The sequence below is a fragment of the Hyaena hyaena genome, unplaced genomic scaffold (genome assembly GCF_003009895.1).
Source record: "Hyaena hyaena isolate Hyena2069 unplaced genomic scaffold, ASM300989v1 scaffold_2431, whole genome shotgun sequence".
Lineage (NCBI taxonomy): Eukaryota > Metazoa > Chordata > Mammalia > Carnivora > Hyaenidae > Hyaena > Hyaena hyaena.
The window spans coordinates 1,952-20,742 of NW_024083064.1; the positions used below are offsets into that span (position 1 = coordinate 1,952).

The following is an 18,791-nucleotide window of genomic DNA, read 5'->3' on the forward strand; positions in this document are numbered from 1 at the left end:
GACCAATATCGGGAATGACTTGTCCCCTTATTCTGGCCCTGGTATGATGATTGCACCTTGTGAAGGAACTTATTGTGGGAACTTCTTCTTTCAATTACGGGAACAGACATCGTGTCTCCAGCAGGTCTGTTTCCCTCCATACTTTCCCTTGAGCTATGAACAGGCTAATGACCCCTAGTCATAAAAGATTGACCTTTACGTGTACAATTCTGTTTCTACGGTTGCGTTAGTCCAAGAGGTTCATACAGCTCAACATTGTAAATCAGCTAACCAAAAATGTCTCATACCCTAGCTGTTCAAGAAATCATAAAACTAGACACGAAGGTAAATGCACTCGTAGAGGCTCTTCTATGTATTGTAAATGAGCTAAACTCTTTAAAGGTATGGTTGGCTCTCCAGTGCCATGAAGAATATCACTGGAAAATCAAGTCTTGCCCGGAGACAAAGAGCCTAGCTTAGAGAGAAGGAACAGATAAGGGCAGAAGATTAAGTTACCACATACACCTTTGCTAACTGGTGATGTATAGCAGCCCCTTCTCTAAGGCCTACATTCCACAGGCCCCTTCCCTTACCCTGGCAGCTGGGATGAGGATGGATAAGAGTATCTACAACTTAATCTTAGTGTTATTAAAATGTGAACACGCTGTTATTTTCTTAGTTACTCAACCTCACTATAATTGGGGCAGTTCTGCAAGAAGACTTCTGTAAAACCTGTTTCTGTACATTTTCCAAGAACATCTTATCACAGAGAACTATCCATTGTAAAAATCCCATTTTCTGATGCCATGTTAACATTTGACCTATAAATAAGGACACCCAAACCGACAGGACAGAGATGCCTGCCTGGTGATCAGAAAGAATCTCGGGGCTCTCTCACTCTCTCTCGCCGACACCGTCCATCCTTCAGGGACCCCTGGACCTGCTGAAGCCGGCCTCCAGCAAAACCTCAAGGAAAAATGTGGAGGTATTGCCCCCAAAAGGAAGATAACACTGAATTATTATTACATAGGGTCTTGGTGAGGTTCTGGGATCTGATCATTCTTTATACCAGGAACATAGCAAAATAACATTGGTCTTACTGAGCAGGTCTTTCACTGGTTCTAAAGCAAACTTTCCTTTCACATCCTTGCCTCTGAAAAATGAGGCCTGGCCCTGCTTTCACACTCCTGATTCACGCCTCCTTTTAGAGTCCCTTCTGACCAATCACTGGCAATGCCAACCAAATGGATTTCTGTGTGTCTTTGGCTTGGGCTCATATGTTGACTATATCCCTTTCTTATCTTTTTACTGTTTTTATGTCCACTTTCGATTCATTCAAGTGCCTCTGAGTTTACTCCTTTGCTTTTCAAATAGAGTCACCGAAATAAGAATTTCTCAGGATCAACTCTCCTTTCCCCAAACACCAGACAGAACAGTTGACGTACACTGCATGCTGTCTGGGGATTCCCTCAAGTAGGCCCACTGGTAACAATTAAAAGAAGAAGGACCCCTGAAATGAATCCTATAACCCATCCTATTGACCCATATTACCTAGCTCTGGCTTGGACACAGATAAGAGAAAACAGAGTCTTTTACCTGATCATCAAAAATGTCCTCAAGTCCACTGAAGCCACCCACTATTGTGTCTGCTGGGATCTCACAATGTCACAGAGTCAGAAGGACATGTAAAAAACCTTCTCTATTACTAACTCTCAATTCCTTTCTCACTTGAACAACTGCAGCCCAACCTTTCCTGCCTTTAGTCACAGGCTCATAAGCTGTTAGAACAAGAAGGGCCCTTTGGACACACACGACCAATGGGATGTGGAGGCCCAGTGATAGCAAGAGCTCGTCCAAAGCTAGTTAACCACAGAGATAAGGCGACAGGCACATTTCTGATGATCACAGAACCACTTCTTCTTTTTGCCCCAACAGGTCAGAGAACTCGATTTTGTTCAAATTATGGTTTAAATAGGAATCTAGTATTTCATGGAAGATAGACTTTTACACATTTCTTCTTTCATTCCGGGGGGGGAAAAATGTCGTTACGCAAATTATTTTCTCTTTTTGCATTGTGTGGTAGAGAATCATGTTGTCAAGTGGTAAAAAGTAGCTGATTTTAAAATGAAGAGCATTGTTCACACTTTTCAAGTCTATTTCTGTTGGCATTTTTGTATTTTTGGTTACTAAAGAGTTTCCTCCTTTAGAAATACAATCCCAAACTGCTAACGGAGAAGGCCTGGTGTTTGTGAGAACAGAAGGGCTTATCGTTTGATGTGATCTCTGAGTAGTTTCACACACATAAATACTTGGAAATCAAAATATCTTAGTTGACTGAACACTTTTCCTGGTAATTTAAATGTTTTTATGTTTATTTTTATTTTTGAGAGAGACAGACAGAGTGCGTGTGGGGGAAGGGCAGAGAAAGAGAGAGGGAGACACAGAATCTGAAACAGGCTCCAGATTCTGAGCTGTCAGCACAGAGCCCGACGTGGGGCTCCAACTCGGAACTGGCAAGATCATGACCTGAGCCAAAGTGGGACACTCAACTGACTGAGCCTTCCAGGCGCCCCTCCCGGTAATTTAGACAAGTAGTTGGTTGACTAGTTACTCCCAACCTCCCTTTTTATTTTTTTACTTGTGCTCTAATTGTTTCCATTTTTATCAGCACTTTCAGTAATTACTGACTCCTTTGGAAAACAGACATTTTTATCAACTGATCTGAGGAGAACTTATAAAATGTCAGATGCCATGAAGCCTATATTCAAGGACGTCCAAGGGAACCCAGAAGATCGAATTGCCAGGACACAGTTTCTTCCTGCTGGTCATGCCATGAGGCTGACATTTTTGTAGAAGCTCTAACCAGTGTGATAACTCAGGCTGGACCAAGATATTTGCAGAAGGAACTAAGCTCATTGTAACTCCCCCAGGTAAGTAACTTTATTCTACTTTGATCGTGTGAATGAAAAACCAGTAGTTACTTTTTAGAGAAAACAAATGATCTGTATGATCAAATCGGCACATAGAGAGCAATCTTGCAGCTACTGGAAACTCTATATGGAAACAAATTACTTAACAAATGGCTGATTTACTTACCTGCTTGCAAGTAAACTGAAATTCTACTTTTTGAAAATACACACACACAAAAATAGAGTCAGGCTTGAAATTAAAATTATTGTTAGGATTGTTTCTTTAAACCATTGGTGTGAGTTAAAGGTTCAAGATACTCTTCTTATGGATGGTGTCTTTAAGAGTAAAACACTTTGATAAGTACCTCTAGTATGAATAGTGCTCCATTCTCTTTTTCTATTTTAATTTCTGAGAGAGAGAGAGAGAGAGAGAGAGAGACAGCGTGAACAGGGGAGGGTCAGAGAGAGAGGGAGACACAGAATCCGAAACAGGCTCCAGGCTCTGAGCTGGCAGCACAGGGCCCAACATGGGGCTTGAACCCACGAACCGTGAGATCATGACCTGAGCCGAAGTCGGACGCTTAACCGACTGAGCCACCCAGGCGCCCCAATAGTGCTCCATTCTTAATGAGTAGTGCTTCTTTCTCTAATAGCCTGAGAAATCTGTGATTTCTTTTGATTTCACTTTTAATGCAGCACAAAACAATTTTACTCTTACAATAGTTGGCAATAGAACATCAATAACCCCATTTATTCTTATTACTCTGGCTTCTTAGAGGGTTGGGTAAGACCAGTAAAATTGTGTGCCATTGCAACTCGTGTGATATTTTGTAGAGATGGTCCAGTTTAATGCAATTGTGAATTCGGCAAACCATTTTAGCTCGATAGTCCATGAAAAGAGTCTGTCTTCATGTCTTCACATTTTCATTTGTTCATTTATTGTATCAGGAAACACTTATTGAACATAGTTTCTGTGCTGGATGCTAGAGAAATTGGGTAAAGAAGACACAGTCCCCAAACTCAAAAAACTTCTAGCCTACAGGACAACTATTGTAGATTGTGGCTTCATTGGGCCCATGTGTTTTGGCATATGGCCATAAGAGACATAGAATGTCTTGGGGTCATGAGCTCTCTTGCTTTCTTATTGCTTATAAAATCCATACATGTTGATTTGTGGAAGAATTTGATAAAATGGCCTGAAATCATCCCATTGAAGAGAATAATAATATTAGCTAAGATTCAGTGAGAGCTAGATACCATGCCAACTAGGTTCGGTCCATTATCTCATCCATTCCTCAACAGCCCTATACAGACAACTCTCTTATTCCAAATTCGAAGATGGGGAAAGTAAGGCTTGAAAAAGTCCAGTTATTTGCCTTAACTCACATGGCTACTTACTATGGCAAAGAGTGGGATCCAAGAGAGACTTGTCCATTCCAAAATACATGGTCTGGACCCTGATGTGATATTAGAAATATTAAGCCATGCTTTTATAGTCTGATATTTACTCACCTGCACCCTGACTTTTTAAATAGACTCTTTAGTTAAGTGCTTAATTAGTAATAGCTCATAATTTGTATTACTCCTCATGCAGAAAACAATGATTCTGCTTCTAATCATGGCATTAAAATCGCCACTCTCATCTACGAATGATCAAATCAGTTATGTTAAATATACATTTATTACATTTTCAAAATGTGATTCTTAGGGTATTTCTATAAAATGACAAGTCCTTTCCACACCACTGCATTCAGTCTTTCTGAATCGGCATCAAATGCGCTGGAAACACTGAATCCGGCAGCAGAGCTGGAGCAGGTGAACTGCAGGCGGGACTCAGTGCCTGACTCTCGGCTGCCTTTCCGCTCCCGCCGGGGCCGCGGCAGGAAGAACAAACCCAATAGGATCCTCGGATGAGCAGCTCAGGATTTTAAATCAGTGACCTGGAAACTGTTAGGGTAATTTCCAGTTCAAAGAGATAGTCTTTCAGGAATAAATAAGTTTATTTTTAAAATTTAATTTATTGTCAAATTGGCTTCCATACAACATCCAGTGCTCAACAAGTGCCCTCCTCAGTGCCCATCACCCATTTCCCCCTCTCCCCTGCCCCCCATCCACCCTTAGTTTGTTCTCTGTATTTAAGAGTCTCTCTCTCCCTCTCTGTTTGTAACTATTTTTTCCCCTCCCTTCCACATGGTCTTCTGTTCACTTTCTCAAGATCCGTATATGAATGAAAACATACAGTATATGTCCTTCTCTGACTACTAAACAAGTTTAGAGATCATCATGAATATTTCAGACTCCGTAACAACTCATCTGGTCTACTATCAGTGGGGACAGGATTCTGGAAAGAACTGACTTTACAATCAAACAAGAAACTACCCCACAATATGTAGAAAGAAAAAAAAAAAACAACCCTGGGGTGCCTGGGTGGCTCAGTCGGTTAAGTGCTCAACTTCGGCTCAAGTCATGATCTCACAGTTCGTGGGTTCGAGCCCCGCATCGGGGTCTGTGCTGACAGCTAGTTCAGAGCCTGGAGCCTGTTTCAGATTCTGTATCTCTCTCTCTCTGACCCTCCCCTGCTCACACTGTCTCTCTCTTTCTCTCAGAAATAAATAAAACATCTTTTAAAAATTTTAAAAAAACCTTTAAAAATATTGAACATTAGTTTATTAAATTTTTTGTTCCTCTTTGAAAATAAAAGAAATAATAACTGTAAATTATATGCCACTAAAAGAAGTGATACCATACAAGAAAACCTTTTAAGGGAAGAGAGTGAAGTATCAGGAAACTAGTAAGAAAAGGTAAAATCATCCTTTCCAACTTGTGTGAGTGAGATAGAAAGACAGAACCAAATTTCCCAGGCAGAGAGAAGTCAGTTACTCAATACTTGACTATGTTCATATCTAATGTGATTTTGTTTGAGTTTCATGTTTGTTTAATGTTAGTGGGGCCCATTTTTATATATGTATGTAAACATTGAAAAAATATGGGCACAATTTAAAAGTGGCACAAAGGGAGATTTGTGTGAAAGCTTTCCAGACAGTGGGATTGACCTAGCTATTGCAGAACCCAAGTGTTCGGTCCTGGCACACTGCTCAGGGTTAGAGGAATATTTTCTTTCCATTCTTAAGAAAGTGTAGGAAGGGGAGATGGTAATGCAGGGGTGGCCAGCTCGGTGCTGGCTCAGAATTCTAGGATTTGGTCCCAATTTGAGAGCTTGTTTGGAGGTTCCAGCAGGGAGCGCCGCTACTGTATACCCTTGACCGAAGAACGGTCCTCCTCTATCGGGGAAGGTCATACTCTTCGACCGAGAGCGCAGCTTCGGGAGGGACGCACATGGAGCGGTGACGGAGGAGGGGGACACCCGCCTGCCCAGCCAGATCAGCGGAGTCAACCCTGGCGATCAATGGGGTGACAGGTGTCGCAGCCAGATCGCCCTCACATCCGGATTTGGTCCCAATTTGGTCCCAAATAACAGCAGGATCTCCTGTTGGAAATGAGGCTGCGGGTATGGACCAGGCCTCACAATATTCCAAATCAGGCTGATAATCCCCACACAGATTCCTCATAAGCAAGAGCATATTCCTGCCTTTTCAAAAGAGACTTCAGATCAAAGCTCTGTGGATGATTGTCAAAAGGCTCTTCCTATGGGCCTTGCAGATCCAAGACTTACACAATAAAGGGGGTTAAGAACACAAGAGTTGCAACTGAATCTGGCCCTGAGACAAGGAACCTAATTTAGAGTTAAGGACAGATATCCACCCCCACCCAATTGTTTCTGCTTGGAGCACCAGCCCCCCACGGCATCTTGTGATCAGTATTCAGAGTGACTTATTCTGGCCTGAATATGCTGATTGCACCCTGTGAAGGAACCTATTGGAGAAACTTCTTCTTTTATGATTATGGGAGTAAACATTTGTGTTTCCTGAAAGACCTGTTTTTCTTAATACTTCTCCTTAAACAAACAAGCTATTGACCCTTGCTCACAAAGAAGTAACTTCACCCTTTTTATGCTAAAGACATTGTCTTGTATGTTAAAGATACCTCCCTTTCCCATAGGGTAAGCATCTAAATCCCCTACCTCAATCACTATGAATAGAGGTTACGCATGGGTCTTCTACAAATCTGTGTTCAGGGAAATTCTTACATATCAAAGAAGTTTGTCGTCAGAAATCATTGTCTAAGGCAAATGCCATTTCTGTGCCGTCCCCCAGACACTTAATTATAAAATAAAGTTAAGCCCCAGTCAGAGCAGAGATGCCTGCCTGGTGACCAGAAAGATTCTTGGGGCTCCCTCATCCCTCCCTCGCTGACACCGTCCATCCTTCAGGGACCCCGGACCCGGCCAGAGCCGGCCTCCGGCAAGGATCCTTGGAGAGGTGGGTGAGTCTGCCCCGGTCCTTGCGCATAGTTGTCACCTGATCTAGCACAGAAGACATTCACAAGGAGCTGACTGGTTAGAGCAACTGGAGGTTTCTAGGGGTGCGGGAGATGTTAGAGCCATTTGGGATTTCTGTCTTGAAAGTTTTGAAGTTTGTATATCTTAATTATTTAATTCCAAAAATAACCAATGAAAAAGAATGAATAAAAAAAATCATTAAACTTCCATTTTGTCAAAGGATGATTAATATCAAATATCAAGATATTTAACTGCATAAACATATGCAAGAATGTTAAGCTAGGGTCCCCCCCCCATTCAGTATACTGTATTTGTTCATTCTTCATTAGCCTTAGAGATGAAATTTCTCCTGATGAGGGAGAACATCTCACACAGATGTTTTCAGAGTACTAGTCTAGTCAAATAAAAATTTTTCATGAATTTTTACAAAAGTGGAAAAACACTAAAAAAAAAGGAAAGAAATGACTTTTTTTTTCTACAGTGGTTGTGATCACAGGCACTAACCAATTCATAAATTGAAAAGCAAGTTTTTGGCCCTCTTTTTTTTCCAACTGAATACATAATCAATGTAAATTCTAGCAATCAAATTAAATAATGGTGAGACATATAATTCATGGGGTCTTGAAAATATTTTTGGAGGAATGTGGTGCAGAGAAAAATTTGGACTATGAGTCTGGATCTATCACTTTCTGTGTAAGCATTCTTTAGTGTTTAAATTTTGATTCAGTCATTATGGCTTTCTTAATATTATAAAAACCATACACACCCATGATAAAAAAAGAACAGAGGAAAAATAAAGAAAAAATTTAAAAATTTTAGTGACACTTATTACTGTTAATATTTGCTACATTTCCATCCATTGATTCTGTCCATGTAACAACCATCTCAGGTGGTCTCTTTGGTTACAAGGAATAAATAAATATTAAATATGTCAATAGGAACCATAAAGGTTAGAACATGGTCAGTGATAAAAAAAATAATGTCATTTCTCCAAAATTCAAACTACCACCCACTGGAGTTCTTTATACTATCAGAAGTACAGGAAAATATGTTAATTACCATCATCTAGTCTATAGATCACTTTAGAACAAATGTTTTAATTTGTAGTATACTTTCAATTTCTACAATTCATTGTCACCTTTTTCTAAATACGATGATAATGGAGTAAGCATTACCTCAACTATTGCCTGGCAGAACATAAAGCGATCTCTCACTTTTCAGTGGAAAGATCCAGACGTAAAGAAAAAAGGGAAGACACTGTGCAACTTGAATATGTAAACTTACAGTGATACAGATACAAAGCCAAGTATTCACTTGTATATTTAATATCTTAATTGAATTATACTTACAAAGTTAAACATTCTATCAGTAAAAAGTCAGTTGAGACATACAGATTTTGTGCCCTCACATTTCACTAAAAATTTTGTTCAGACTCTTCACGTGTGTCTAAAATGTATACTTTAGAGCAAATTTCTGAGCCACCTCAGGGTCTGAGTGCTGTTTGGGGATCTCCTTATGAGGATGTCACCGACTATTTTATCGAAAGAAAAAATTATCCACTTAAAAATTTTTGAAAAAGCATTGTTTTCACTAACTCTGTTATTCTATATTTGTGCAATGTAAGCATGAAGGATGGAGACTCTGTTCCCAAGTACTATTTACCAAATTCATGGTAAACTTCTTTATTGTCTTTTACCGGCGCTACCTCTAAAACTAGCACTGCGTTCATTTCAGGCTGATATCTTGTCTAAGTAGTATTGTTTGATCAAAGTAGAGCATGAGAAAAGCATCCTTTAAAATGAGAGGCTGCCCAGGACTGAAACAGAAGCCAACCCCTGTTTCGTGAGGGACGATATTGGGAATGAAAACTTCACCTTACATCCTCTGGCATTTCAGTCTGTTTGAATGGCACATGTTTTGTGCTTACATCGCAGAGCAGGATTTGCTAACATGCTCTCTCATTTTTCATGTCCTCTTCAAGTTAGACTTGAAAAACTGTCACCCTCTGAACCTGAAAATGAAACAAACTCTAATGCACAAACTATTTCTCATTTATTAAACTGCTTATTTCCAAAATCTATTTGAGAAGACCCAAAATAGAGTACACAAGTACAGCTAGGCCATGAAATAAACATAGAGGATCAAAAGCAGTATGGAAAGCAGAGGGAAAAGTCTGGGATTTCCTAACAGAAAGACAGTGTAAAATTTTAGGTTCAAAAGTAGGAAAAAATGGTGGAGTCCATACTTTATGTTATCTAATAAACTGAAGATCACCAAATTTTCTTATTTGTTATGTTTTTCCCACCCTAAAATGAGAAAAGGACTTGAATGCATGAGTCCTTGAGGAGGAATGTGAAGTGAAAGAGCTGACATTACCTTCCAGATCCATCTTCTAAAATGAAAAAGTCGTCTTTAAACAAATGTATTTCAGGCTACCACCGCATTATTAGTGTGGGTGCCATGACATTTAATGTCTTTCACAGATGGTGACCTTCAGCAGACATGGTCAGGCACCAACAAGTTTGGCCTTCATGCTCGTATTTATCAGAAAACTGTTTAAATTTTTAAAATACAGTTAGAACTTTAAACTTAGAAATGTCATAAGTTTGAAATACATTTTAAATATGAAATAGCTATAATTATTTGTTTATTAAAGGAAAAATAACAAAAAAAGTAGGAAAGCATTAAATCAACATCAATATGCAGGTTTAAAACATCACTCCTGCAAACTGAAAATGTAGTTGACATTTGGCACATTTATTTAGAATTCACATTGATGTATCTTAAGAAAATATAAATAACTCAGGTGATTTAACTAAAATGTATTTTATGGTTATGCAAATAAATGTATATAAATATGTCCGACAGGCTTATTTATTTTAAACTCTGGTTTCTATTTTATGCATCATAAAAATGGTTTTCGTCATAAAAATCACTGTTAACAAGTTTAAAAAATAATGTTGAAGGAAAAACTATGTAAGATAATTACCCAAAATATAGGCATGAGGCATATGTAATCAAATGCACTATTTAATGCTCGGTTAACTATTCCATTGAGAAAATTGTGAAAGGTCAAGATTTATTTTACCCTGAAAACAATAAAACATCAAGAATCTAGTTAAGGAAAAGGGACAGGAGGTGAAAACAATGTGCTATGGTCCAGAAATTTATTAAGTTCATCACTTGATTTTCAAGTTCTTCACTATAGTGAATCAGAAGTATTCCTAGAAAAAACCCCACAAATCTTCTAAGATGAAAATTAATTTCTTTCATATATTGACTAGAGGCTAAAATTATGTACATATCATGTACATTGAAAGTTTTTTCTTGTTTCTCTAACATGCTTTTTAAATTAAAAACAAAATACGTGATTAGAGCAATATACAATGTATTACTGTTATAATAAATAAAATACTATATGCAGACAAGCAAGATGTGTAAACTTAAAATAGGCACATGATGGCATAATTCTACTAACAGCATAAATAAGAAGTCATCTCTTACTCACTGAGTTAGTATAAAAATCAGGATCTCAGCTACACAGGCAGAAATTCTCAAGAATTTTTTTTCCAAAGAAAACGAGAGTATATTAAGAGTCCCCTCCAAAAGAATTTTTCTTCTTGTTCTTCTCAAATGAGAAAACCAATTCCTCTTTTCTTAAGAAATTGCCTATTGAATTATTAAACTAACTCCAAACTAGCCCAAAGAGAATACCAGTTGGATTTTCAGTTGGAAATTAATTTTAAATGGGTCCTAACATTTATAATTACAATAATTAAATTAGCATTAAATGTATAATCAAGTAATGTACCAACATTCAAATGACATGCCCTTGAAAACGATGATTTTGTCAAACATTTTGACATCATGTCTGCAGGAATCTCTGGACCATAACTGTTAACATTACCCCAGTTACATATTATTCAGCCGGTGAAATAACAGAATATCGTGGACTGCAAGTTCAGCAGCTCTCTAGGGCAGATTCAAGTTTGTGATGAGACTCTGCGAGTCAAAACATGGTGTTCCCCTGGTCATATATAAACTTAAATGAAATGCCAATAGATGTGCTTTTAGTGAACATTTTCCACAGCACAACAAAAAGTCTGATGAGTATGTTATTTGATAACGTTTTGATATAAAAGCATTTCTGAAAAGAATCAGTTTTTAAATGGCACTTTTGGATATATTGCCACTTTGCCTCTAAGTTCAAGATGTTGTCAATAATTTGGAGATGCAGCTTTAAACACTGGCCTGCTCAAAATCCTGGCGTGGTTCAGATGTGAGAGCAAGATGGTCTATAATGTTTTTTTTTTTAATGTTGATGTATTTTTGAGAGAGACTGAGTGCAAGCAGGGAAGGAGTGCAAGAGAGAGAGGGAGACAACAGAACCCAAAGCAGGCTCCAGGGTCCACGAAGAGCTGTACCAGAACTCGAATTCAAGAACCATGAGATCATGAGACAAACTGAAGTCGAATGCTTAACTGACTGAGCCACCCAGGTGTCCCCAAGATGCTCTATAAAATCAGTAATCGAGGAGAAGAACTCCAGTCTCAGAAGTGGGCATGGGGCCCTTATTAGACGCTGAAAGATCAATTTGATAGATTGTCAAGTATGCCTGGAAATATTTCCCAATGGAGCGACTATGTATTGTTTAAAAAAATTCCACATTTTAATCCAGACTCTGCCACTAAGTAGCTGTGACCTTGGGAAAGTTACATAACCTCTCGAACCCCTTTTTCCCATGGAAACTAAGAAAATAAGCAACGCAGAACCCACTGTGGAGGAAAGAAAGGCCACCATAAGCACTATTCCCACAGCAACTTTTCCTTCTTTTTACTAGATGCTAAGTGGTTTCAACCACACAATGTTTCTGTTTCTCCAACAATAGCTTTAACTGCTCTCCCATTTTCTCCCACAGATAAAAATCCTGATGAGGACACTTCCCCCAAGCCCACGATTTTTCTTCCTTCACTTGCTGAAAGAAAACTCCATAACACTGGAACATATCTTTGTCTTCTTGAGAATTTTTTCCCTGATGTTATCAAGATAGATTGGAAAGAGAAAAATGGCAAAGCGATTCTGGAATCCCATCAGGGAAACACCATGAAGACAAATGACACATACATGAAATACACCTGGCTGACTGTGATGGAACAGTCAATGGATAAAGAACACAAATGTATCATCAAACATGAGAAGAATAAAGGAGGGGTTGATCAAGAGATTATTTTTCGCTCAATGAACGAAGGTATATGTGTGTATATATACCAGTAACCTTTTTGTCAAAGGAAATACCCCACCTTCTCTGTCAAATCCTTGGTTTTTCCAATGATCAGTTAGAGGCAGTTACCTGTCTTAGCTTTCTCCTGGCATGCGATGAAGAGGAATCGTAGGAATGTCAGTGAAAATGCTTACTTTTGAAAACATGATACGGATACATTTATTCATAGGTTTATCATATTTATGTATGTCCTTTCCTGAAATAACAGAAGACAAACAGCCCTAATATTTATATTTCTACAGCTAAGAAACTGAGCAGAGGCAAATGAGCAAAGCACAAGTATAATGTAACCACCAGGCTAATGTCCTCTAGATATTGATTTCTTAGAGTGATCAAAGTAGAGTAAGTTCTATGGTGATGATTATCGAAAAGAGAGAAGTTCCTATTTGTGATGTGTTTTGCTAGGCACTTAATTTCTGAAACGCATGTCTCCCAAGGTCTCAGGGACAAAGCTAATGAGGGCATTTCTGTTAATGCAAAATTAAACAGCAAACTTTTAATGCTGTTTCTGTTTGTTGTTTTTGTTTTTGATGAAAGCTAAAAATATATAGAACGTGGAAGAACAAATCCATGAAATGATCTTGAAGACATGAAATTAATATGGTCTAAGTTTTCAACCAACCTTGATTGAGAAAGTGAACTGAGGGTACACATGCAGAAAATCGTTACCTTAATGTTTCTACCTCAATCAATGCATGGTGATATATCTTTTTCTTTCAATGAGTAAGGCCACTGTATGGTAAAGGAAGAGACTATTAAGACACTTCAAAGTCAATTCTTGAGGGTATTTTAACACATAAACATGATTATACAAACATTTTTATTCTTTTGATTTACCCCAAAGCCTATAGCTCAGTTTATATTGTAAGAGTGCTCAAAACAAGATGGTGCAGAGTGAATAATTTGCATATCAGATTCATATCTGTATGGACAGGTTTCAGAAAAAGGATAAACAAAAATATGTTGGGACTGTCTTTCCCTCCATCCAACAGTCAATGATCTTTTTAAGGAATTTTGTCTTTTTATGTATGTTCAGCTTTTTTTTTTTTTTACACAGTAAAGAAATACAACCCTCACCTCAGGTTTTATATATTCAGAAAATTATGATTACTTGGCCAATATTTCAGTGTGCACTGAAATGCTGAACTTTTGTTATAACAAGGTTATTTGCTGAGAGTAATTAAGATACTGAAAGAGAGTCTACAATGGTGGAGATACACTAGATTTCTATGGATGGTTTTACAAGGTACTTTCCACTTGCGGTAGCCCATCTAACCCCCCACAATTGCCATTTGAGCGTTGGCTCAGCCAGTCACTGGTATGGCTCTGGGAAAGTTACTTAGACTCTCTAAACTGTATCTCCTTGTGTGTAACATGGAGTCTTCCAGATTCAGGTCACAGCAGTACGACTGACGGATGAGATGAGATAATGCACGTGAACCTTTCACAGAGTGCCTGGCACAGTAATAATCTAGCAATAGGTAATGGCTTTCATTAGCATTGCTGTCATGCCCACAAAGAGCTCCATTCCAGAAAATCATGTGCAGAGGTTGGGAATACTGGGGGATGAATGATTTGGAAAGGGAGGGCCTCTTTCCTTTACTTAGATGAATTTATCTAAACCAGACTCCCTCCAGCATGGAGGCTAGGGTTAGATGAATTTATTTTGGTAGCAACCCTTCATGTCAGCAGTGGCTGCTGAGCATTGTATAGCATCCAATATTTCTGGTTATTTTTCCATTCCACAAGTATTTATAGAATGCCTACGTTGTGGCAGGCTCTGTGCTAGGAGCTGTGAGCACAGAAGAAACACAAGATAGTCACAGACATCACCTTCTAGTTGTGAGAAAAAAATGCATCATTCATGAACCTCAACATCTTCAGGTGCAGAAATAGAGTATATAAATCCATCTATTGAATTACATAGTAACAGAGCAATCATTCCTGAAATTGTGGGGATCATATATGTGTTGGCTCTCTTCTCTTGGGTGATAAATTTTATGTATGTATGTATGTATGTATGTATGTATGTATGTATCCATCTACCTACAAATCAGACACGTATCAAACAATGGATGTGAACAATTGAATAATACCTTCTCTATTTTCTTTTAGAACTCACTGCTATTAACTCTAGAAAAGGGTCTCTGGAAGATAGAAATGGTAAGTTTTTATATATGTTTGTCTTTGTGTTATGCTCTAGCATTTTTTTCCTCTCAATCAACTTAACTACCTATTGAACGTCCCTGACATCAGATAGAAACCTTACAATGGCAGGATCTTGCAAAATAGACTAAGTGACAACTTAAGTCAGTCCATCATTTCCCAGGAGTCATCTTCACATCTTTGCAGGTTTGGGAATAGGGGGACTATAAGTTAGGGATGCAGTGAGGGGCTCTGAAGTCTTTCAGCAACAGATTTTATTCATTTCTGTGGTCCTTATTTCTACCGTCTGAAGAAAACATGATATTAAGTTGCTTTTTTGTAAGTCTGTTTTTGCTCCTAGTTAACATGAAGTGACACTAAGAAGTTCTTGTACAGAAGGCGTTGTGTTACTGTGAATGTATTTTGTTATTCTCTTAATACTCACTGTGAAGGATTTTATTCACATTTTACACATGAGGGCACTGAGCTAAAATGAACTAAGTGACTTGCACCAGGCCACACGGTGAGATCCGAGGCTTCAATACAGACCATCTGAATCAACAGTTGATATACTTACTTAGTTTGCTATTCTTCCCCTACGATGCAGTCACAAGCAAGAAATCCCAAAGCCAAGGCACAAATGGGGATGAGTTTGCGCTCAGGGCTTCAAGGGCCACAGACTGGACTTTAATCTCAGTCTTTTAATTATTTGTGCATGAATATGGGTACGTTACTTACATTGTCTGAGCCAACCAGGAATAACATGAATAACCCCTAATTCAGTTATGGAAGACCTAGGGTCACACATGGTGAATGTCCAGCAGAGGGTATCTCATTTAGCCTCCCCATTGAAAGCACTGATTTCTGTCCCTTTCTTGCCACAAGAAACACATATGTGAGGAGAAGCATGATCTCTAGCCCTGCTGATCTGCCCTGCACACCCAAGATCAAGGGGCCTCTGGACCTTAACTAACACTTTACCAGAACAAGGGTAAAGAGCTATGAGCACATCATCTCTCAAAGTCCCTCTCCACACACCAAGGGCTGATAACTCTAGACTTCTGACTCTTTGGAGGTAAAGCAGGTAAAAGGGATTTTCATAGGAAAAGACTCAACCTTGTGGTTCTTTGAGTAGCTAGTCTGTCCCACAATCATTGTCATTGATTATTTCGTGACATCATGTAGTTCCTGTGAAACTTTAAAAGATATTAAACGCAAATATCTTATACATCCTAGCTACACTGAGAGGTGTTTAGAAGAGACAATGGGGTACGTGTGGCCTCCTAACACTGCACAGAATTTGAATTCACTTCTTTCATCCACTTTATTTCATTTTTTTAAAATTCTTATTTAAATTTTTTCTTAAATTCCAGTCAGTTGACATACAGGGTAATATTAGTTTCAGGTGCACAGTACAGTGAGCGATTCAACACTTCCATACATCACCCAGTGCTCATCACAACTAAAACCTCCCATTCACCCTGCTATGAACACCACCAAATTTCCCTGGATTGTACCCTTAGTGGGAATTACATTAATGAACAATGTGTAATGACTAAGGTGCTTCTAAATCAGCAATTTATCTTTACATATATCCTTACCTTGTTGTTGTTGAGGGTATTGATAACACGGGGTGGTGCAGAATTACAGAGCAGGTTAGAATGTGTTCTTGAACATTATGTGGCTGAGATTAAAATCTGGCTTGTATTTACTAATTGCATGACATCAGACAAATTACTTCTCTGTCCTCAATTTATTTGTCAAATCAGAATGAAAAGAAAAATCCCATAGGTTATTGAAGACTTAAGTAAGATTAAAGCTTCCCACTCAAAACTCTCAAATTAAATGTTTGGCATTTAGTTAGTGGTTAAAGCATATGAGCTATTGTTGTTTTACAGACATGATGGGGGTGAAGAAACGGTAAAAGCTACTTTTCACCAATGCTTTTTTCAGGGTGACTCATTCTTCTAAAACATAACCTTGCTTTTTAATACTTTGGAATGTACTGAGTGAATTTCACAGAAGCTGTTGATTCACTTGACCTGCAAGCTGGATTCTGGGTTGTCTTGGTGGTGGTGGTAGTGGTGATGGTGGTATAGATGTTGTGTTGGTGTGGGAGAGTCACTTCAACCCAGGTCATCAGAAATGTACAATGTGCCACCTCCCATTAGGCTAACAGTCCCAAAGGCCATTAAGTCCTAGCCTTTCAGAGCAAGTGAAGCTAATCAATGGCTTCTCTTAGACCCCCTGCAGCTGCAGCGCACGAGCACCTCTGCCTACTACACCTACGTCCTCCTCCTGGCCAAGAGCGTGGTCTACTCCATCCTCATCGTCTACTGTCTGCTCGGGAGAGGAGTGCTCTGTAGCCACGGGAAGAGTTCTTAATAGCTGCTGGCACATTTTGGCTATTGTCACTAAAAGTGTCTGCTGAGGATCTAGCGGGGCTTCCTTTCTGGGTTTGGGTCATTTCAGTTCACAGGTGTCTGCTTCTATTGTGTCACTATTGCAGAGCGGGTTCACAAACCCCTGGGCAAACGGGAAAGGTCACTCTGCACCAAGAATAAAGTCTGCCGTGACTCAGGGTGGGGGTGCCGGAGGGCAGCCACATGAGCTTCGGTGCCGCTGTCTCTTCACTGTCCACCGGCTCCTCAGCCACCCGGCACCCTGGCCTCTGAGCACAGCCAGCGAGCAGTTTCCCTAGTGTCCCTGGGGCCCTTTATCCAGACACCTGCCTGAGGGCCTTTTGTTTTACACACCTGTAAGCTGCCATCTTTGCTACTTGAACTTTGTACTGTTTTTCATAACAGGTCTAATAAAAACAATCAAAAGTCTACTTTTGCCTCTGGACATTCATTTGGTCAAATCTAACTGAAAGTCCAAGTTAAGGGACAGCACGACAGCTGAGCCTTCAAATTCAGCATTGGTTAGCTAAAACATGGAAAGAGCCTAAGTGTCCATCAACAGATGAATGGATCAAGAAGATGTGGTTTATCTATACCATGGAATACTACATGGCAATGAGAAACAATGAAATCTGGCCTGTGTAGCAACATGGATGGTCCTTGAGGGTGTTATGCTGAGTGAAATAAGTCAGGCAGAGAAGGACAAATATCATATGTGTGCACGTATAGGAGGATTAGGAGGAACTTGACGGAGGAACAAGCGGGAGAAGAAGGGCGGAAATGGTGGGGGAAAGGGAGAGAGGCAAACCATGAGAGACTCTTGAATGCTGACAAAAACTGAGGACTGATGGATGTGGGGGGGAGGGGGGGATAGGCATGGAGGAGGGCACTTTGGGGATGAGCACTGAGTGTTATGTAGAAACTAATTTGACAATAAACTATTTGTAAAAAAAAAAAAAAAAAAAAACAAATTCAGCATTGGTTGTAGTCATGGTCAAGTCCACATGTCTAGTTCTTCCCTGAGCAAGTCCTTGTGATGTCCTCTCTGGGGCACTGGCCCCAGGGGACCACACCCAACGAAAGTGCTTTTCTCCTTAAAAAGGCAGCAAATTCAGACTCATTTGATTTAAGACATTCTGGTGGTGACAGTATTTACATGTCGCGTGACTGGCGGGTGCCAGACCTGGACAGTGTCACACGTGCAGCATGTGTCCTGAGGTCACAGGGGCCCCGTGAGAGCTGCACGGATACCAGAAAGGGAGGTAGAGGGGTTATGTGTGTGGACTCTGAACCCCAGTGCCAGCGTTTAAATCTTGGGTCTATAGCTATCTGAACTCCCCGTGCCCTAATTTTCTCATTTGTTAAATGGACTTACAGTGACACGTCTCCTGGAGTCATGTGGATGCGATGAGATAATTGTGCTGGGCACACGCAAGTCCTCAATAGCATTAACAACTACTGTGGCAGCTCAGCTTTAGAAATAATAGAGAACACACCCTCGCACACACACACACACCCTCACACCCACCCACACACACACCCTCACAAACACACATACCCTCATATACACACCCTCACATACACACACACACCCTCACACACACACACACCCTCACATACACACACCCTCACATACACACACCCTCACATACACGCATACACACACCCTCATTCAC

At 39.6% G+C, this 18,791-nt stretch overlaps 1 gene segment (V, D, J or C); it reads left to right on the forward strand.

Moving 5' to 3' along the window:
* Nucleotides 1-2,832: 2,832 nt before the first annotated feature.
* Nucleotides 2,833-17,546, forward strand: LOC120227508 (the record flags this gene model as incomplete). The annotated part of the segment is given in 4 exon segments: nt 2,833-2,909; nt 12,206-12,535; nt 14,684-14,731; nt 16,956-17,546. Coding segments are annotated over 4 exon segments (598 nt in total), but the record flags the coding sequence as incomplete, so codon positions are not given.
* Nucleotides 17,547-18,791: the final 1,245 nt, after the last annotated feature.